The sequence below is a fragment of the Lepidochelys kempii genome, chromosome 1 (genome assembly GCF_965140265.1).
Source record: "Lepidochelys kempii isolate rLepKem1 chromosome 1, rLepKem1.hap2, whole genome shotgun sequence".
In the NCBI taxonomy this organism is placed as follows: domain Eukaryota; kingdom Metazoa; phylum Chordata; order Testudines; family Cheloniidae; genus Lepidochelys; species Lepidochelys kempii.
The window spans coordinates 53,902,231-53,907,177 of NC_133256.1; the positions used below are offsets into that span (position 1 = coordinate 53,902,231).

Here is a 4,947-nt window from a genome sequence, read left to right on the forward strand (position 1 = left end):
CTCTACCATGATCCTTCTTAATCATCTCCACTCTAAACTAAACAGCGCCAATCTTTTCAATCTCTCTTCATATGATGCATTTGCTGCTTTCACTTGATCCCATCTCTTCCCCTCCCCCCATCCCCACTTCCATTCTTCTTTAAAAGTATCCAATGTGCAAGCTAATCTCCCAGGATGTTTTACCACAATTAGGGAGGAAGGTTATAAAATTGTATCATTGTCACCATGTGCAGTACTCTAGGCTGAGGGCTTTGCTGAAAGAGACACATGAAGGATTTACATCAGGCATTAAGGCCAGCATGCATGAATGTGTACAGGGAATAATTATTTCATGTAACAATTTGAAGCTAAGCGGAGTTTCCATAGGGGAAAATCTTCTTATGAGTTAATCAGTCCTGCCTTTCCCTATCCCTTTCCCATAAACAATATTTTAATCAAAGGGCACTGCACAGTATGCCTCCATAAAGCTATATTTGTGTAAAATACGTACAGGGAGATTCGAATGTGCTGAAGAAATTTAGCTGCTGTATGAAGAGGAGTCCTAGCTGGGAGAAATAGCTCCAAAAAGCCCCCACCAAGTTACGAGCTGGGGTGATTATAGGTTTGTATATATATTTTGTTCAAGTCTACAGCAATGCCTTGGGCTGTGATTTCAGCATTGCAAACTTGGGCAGGATCAGTAATTAGATGAGACACCTCCGAGGAATCGCTCGGTTGCAGGAAGCGGTATTGGTGATTCAGCAGGTGGCACTCTCCCCCCCCCCAAAACACGAGGGAGGACAGTGCTGCTGAAAAGTGCTGAATTCTGGATGCAACATTACACCAAGCTCTTGCCTATTTGGTAGCTTTAAAGCTTCATATTAACCCATTGTCCTCCCTGAGTTCCAACCTGGGTATTTATAGCCTTGATTCTTAGTACAGTCGAAGGGATTTGCAAAGTTTTGGGATGCCCTGGCCATGCCTCATTTCCTCCAGCCACACCCCTCTTCTCAGCAGCTGAGAAAGCATAGAGGCTGACACTGACTTGACTGCTAGATCTGCTGGCTGTGTAGTGCAAGCAGCCACAGAGTACCTGAGGCTCTAGCCCTATATATAGGGATAGTACTTGGGTAACAATTGGAGATGAGAGCAGGAGCAATTAACTGTTTGAGACAAATCGCAATACCTATTTTCCTATAACTGATGCCCCTTTTGGGGCACTTTATTCCATTTCCCAACCCAAGTCAAGCTGTGTAGATTTTGTATTAGGCAAACATTTCCCTGCGAGAGGATAAAGCATTTAAGTGAGAGATTTAGTTACCACACTCCTTTCTCCCTCTCGCTCCTAATTTATACAAAAGTCTCCAAGGGTAATGTATGAGAGAGAGCAGATTGGAACCATTCATTTGAATGATGTCACACTCACCTACTGTACCTATAAGAGAGGCGTTATCATTTGCTAACCCGATGCTTTCTCTATAGCTAACAAACATCTTTTAAAAATAAAGGAATCCGTTTCCAGGAAAAATCCTGTAAAATAGCAGTTTTCTCTAGGTGGAAAAACATTTGCAAGGTTGTGTTCTGTTTAATCAATGTTGCCATTTGATGGAAAACCTTGAATATGACCATCAGGTGCATAGCCGAAAGAATACAGCTGGTGGATCTGCCTCTCCCTTCCCACCGCTTTATGTATTAGAGGAGAAAGAGCATTCAACTCCTATTCTTAGGCAGCAGTAAATACTGGCATACACTGGGCCCTGGTCTACACTAGGACTTTAGGTCGAATTTAGCAGCGTTAAATCGATTTAAACCTGCACCCGTCCACACAATGAAGCCCTTTATTTCGACTTAAAGGGCTCTTAAAATCGATTTCCTTACTCCACCCCTGACAAGTGGATTAGCGCTTAAATCGACGTTGCCGGCTCGAATTTGGGGTACTGTGGACACAATTCGATGGTATTGGCCTCCGGGAGCTATCCCAGAGTGCTCCATTCTGACCGCTCTGGACAGCACTCTCAACTCAGATGCACTGGCCAGGTAGACAGGAAAAGAACCGTGAACTTTTGAATCTCATTTCCTGTTTGGCCAGCGTGGCAAGCTGCAGGTGACCATGCAGAGCTCATCAGCACAGGTGACCATGATGGAGTCCCAGAATCGCAAAAGAGCTCCAGCATGGACCGAACGGGAGGTACGGGATCTGATCGCTGTTTGGGGAGAGGAATCCGTGCTATCAGAACTCCGTTCCAGTTTTCGAAATGCCAAAACCTTTGTGAAAATCTCCCAGGGCATGAAGGACAGAGGCCATAACAGGGACCCGAAGCAGTGCCGCGTGAAACTGAAGGAGCTGAGGCAAGCCTACCAGAAAACCAGAGAGGCGAACAGCCGCTCTGGGTCAGAGCCCCAAACATGCCGCTTCTATGATGAGCTGCATGCCATTTTAGGGGGTTCAGCCACCACTACCCCAGCCGTGTTGTTTGACTCCTTCAATGAAGATGGAGGCAATACGGAAGTAGGTTTTGGGGACGAAGAAGATGATGATGAGGAGGAGGTTGTAGATAGCTCACAGCAAGCAAGCGGAGAAACCGGTTTTCCTGACAGCCAGGAACTGTTTCTCACCCTAGACCTGGAGCCAGTACCCCCCGAACCCACCCAAGGCTGCCTCCTGGACCCAGCAGGCGGAGAAGGGACCTCTGGTGAGTGTACCTTTTAAAATGCTATACATGGTTTAAAAGCAAGCATGTGAAAGGATTACTTTGCCCTGGCATTTGCGGTTCTCCTAGATGTAGTCCTAAAGCCTTTGCAAAAGGTTTCTGGGGAGGGCAGCCTTATTTCATCCTTCATGGTAGGACACTTTACCACTCCAGGCCAGTAACACGTACTCGGGAATCACTGTAGAACAAAGCATTGCAGTGTATGTTTGCTGGCATTCAACCAAAATCCGTTCTTTATCTCTCTATGTTATCCTCAGGAGAGTGAGATATAATTCATGGTCACCTGGTTGAAATAGAGTGCTTTTCTTCAGGGACACTCAGAGGAGCCCATTCCTGCTGGGCTGTTTGCCTGTGGCTAAACAGAAATGTTCCCCGCTGTTAGCCACAGGGAGGGGGGAAGGTTGAGGGGGTAGTCACGCGGTGGGAGGAGGCAAAATGCGACCTTGTAACGAAAGCACATGTGCTATGTATGTAATGTTAACAGCAAGGTTTACCCTGAAAGAGTGTAGCCACTGTTTTATAAAATGTGTCTTTTTAAATACCGCTGTCCCTTTTTTTTTCTCCACCAGCTGCATGTGTTTCAATGATCACAGGATCTTCTCCTTCCCAGAGGCTAGTGAAGCTTAGAAAGGAAAAAAAAACGCACTCGCGATGAAATGTTCTCCGAGCTCATGCTGTCCTCCCACACTGACAGAGCACAGACGAATGCGTGGAGGCAAATAATGTCAGAGTGCAGGAAAGCACAAAATGACCGGGAGGAGAGGTGGCAGGCTGAAGAGAGTAAGTGGCGGGCTGAAGAGAGTAAGAGGCGGGCTGAAGACAGGGCTGAAGCTCAAATGTGGCGGCAGCGTGATGAGAGGAGGCAGGATTCAATGCTGAGGCTGCTGCAGGACCAAACCAGTATGCTCCAGTGTATGGTTGAGCTGCAGCAAAGGCAGCTGGAGCACAGACTGCCACTGCTGCCCCTCTGTAACCAACCGCCCTCCTCCCCAAGTTCCATAGCCTCCACACCCAGACGCCCAAGAACGCGGTGGGGGGGCCTCCGGCCAACCAGCCACTCCACCACAGAGGATTGCCCAAAACAAAGAAGGCTGTCATTCAATAAATTTTAAAGTTGTAAACTTTTAAAGTGCTGTGCTTAAAGTGCTGTGTGGCATTTTCCTTCCCTCCTCCACCACCCCTCCTGGGATACCTTGGTAGTCATCTCCCTATTTGTGTGATGAATGAATAACGAATGCATGACTGTGAAGCAGCAATGACTTTATTGCCTCTGCAAGCAACGATTAAAGGGAGGAGGGGAGGGTGGTTAGCTTACAGGGAAGTAGAGTGAACCAAGGGGCAGGGGGTTTCATCAAGGAGAAACAAACAGAACTTTCACACCGTAGCCTGGCCAGTCATGAAACTGGTTTTCAAAGCTTCTCTGATGCGTACCGCGCCCTCCTGTGCTCTTCTAACCGCCCTGGTGTCTGGCTGCGCGTAACCAGCAGCTAGGCGATTTGCCTCAGCCTCCCACCCCACCATAAATGTCTCCCCCTTACTCTCACAGATATTGTGGAGCACACAGCAAGCAGTAATAACAGTGGGAATATTGGTTTCGCTGAGGTCTAAGCGAGTCAGTAAACTGCGCCAGCGCGCCTTTAAACGTCCAAATGCACATTCTACCACCATTCTGCACTTGCTCAGCCTGTAGTTGAACAGCTCCTGACTACTGTCCAGGCTGCCTGTGTACGGCTTCATGAGCCATGGCATTAAGGGGTAGGCTGGGTCCCCAAGGATACATATAGGCATTTCAACATCCCCAACAGTTATTTTCTGGTCTGGGAATAAAGTCCCTTCCTGCAGCTTTTGAAACAGACCAGAGTTCCTGAAGATGCGAGCATCATGCACCTTTCCCGGCCATCCCACGTTGATGTTGGTGAAACGTCCCTTGTGATCCACCAGAGCTTGCAGCACTATCGAAAAGTACCCCTTGCGGTTTATGTACTCGGCGGCTTGGTGCTCCGGTGCCAAGATAGGGATATGGGTTCCGTCTATAGCCCCACCACAGTTAGGGAATCCCATTGCAGCAAAGCCATCCACTATGACCTGCACATTTCCCAGGGTCACTACCCTTGATATCAGCAGATCTTTGATTGCATGAGCTACTTGCATCACAGCAGCCCCCACAGTAGATTTGCCCACTCCAAATTGATTCCCAACTGACCGGTAGCTGTCTGGCATTGCAAGCTTCCACAGGGCTATCGCCACTCGCTTCTCA

The 4,947-nt window shown here is 47.9% G+C and overlaps 1 protein-coding gene across 1 annotated transcript; it reads left to right on the forward strand.

Annotated features, from left to right (window-relative positions):
- Positions 1 to 2,099: 2,099 nt before the first annotated feature.
- LOC140902541 (myb/SANT-like DNA-binding domain-containing protein 7) lies at positions 2,100 to 3,763 on the forward strand. The gene is made up of 2 exons (XM_073322761.1): positions 2,100 to 2,672; positions 3,260 to 3,763. The coding sequence occupies exons 1-2, from the start codon at positions 2,117 to 2,119 to the stop codon at positions 3,343 to 3,345; spliced, it is 642 nt and encodes a 213-aa protein (XP_073178862.1). The 5' UTR covers positions 2,100 to 2,116; the 3' UTR covers positions 3,346 to 3,763.
- Positions 3,764 to 4,947: the final 1,184 nt, after the last annotated feature.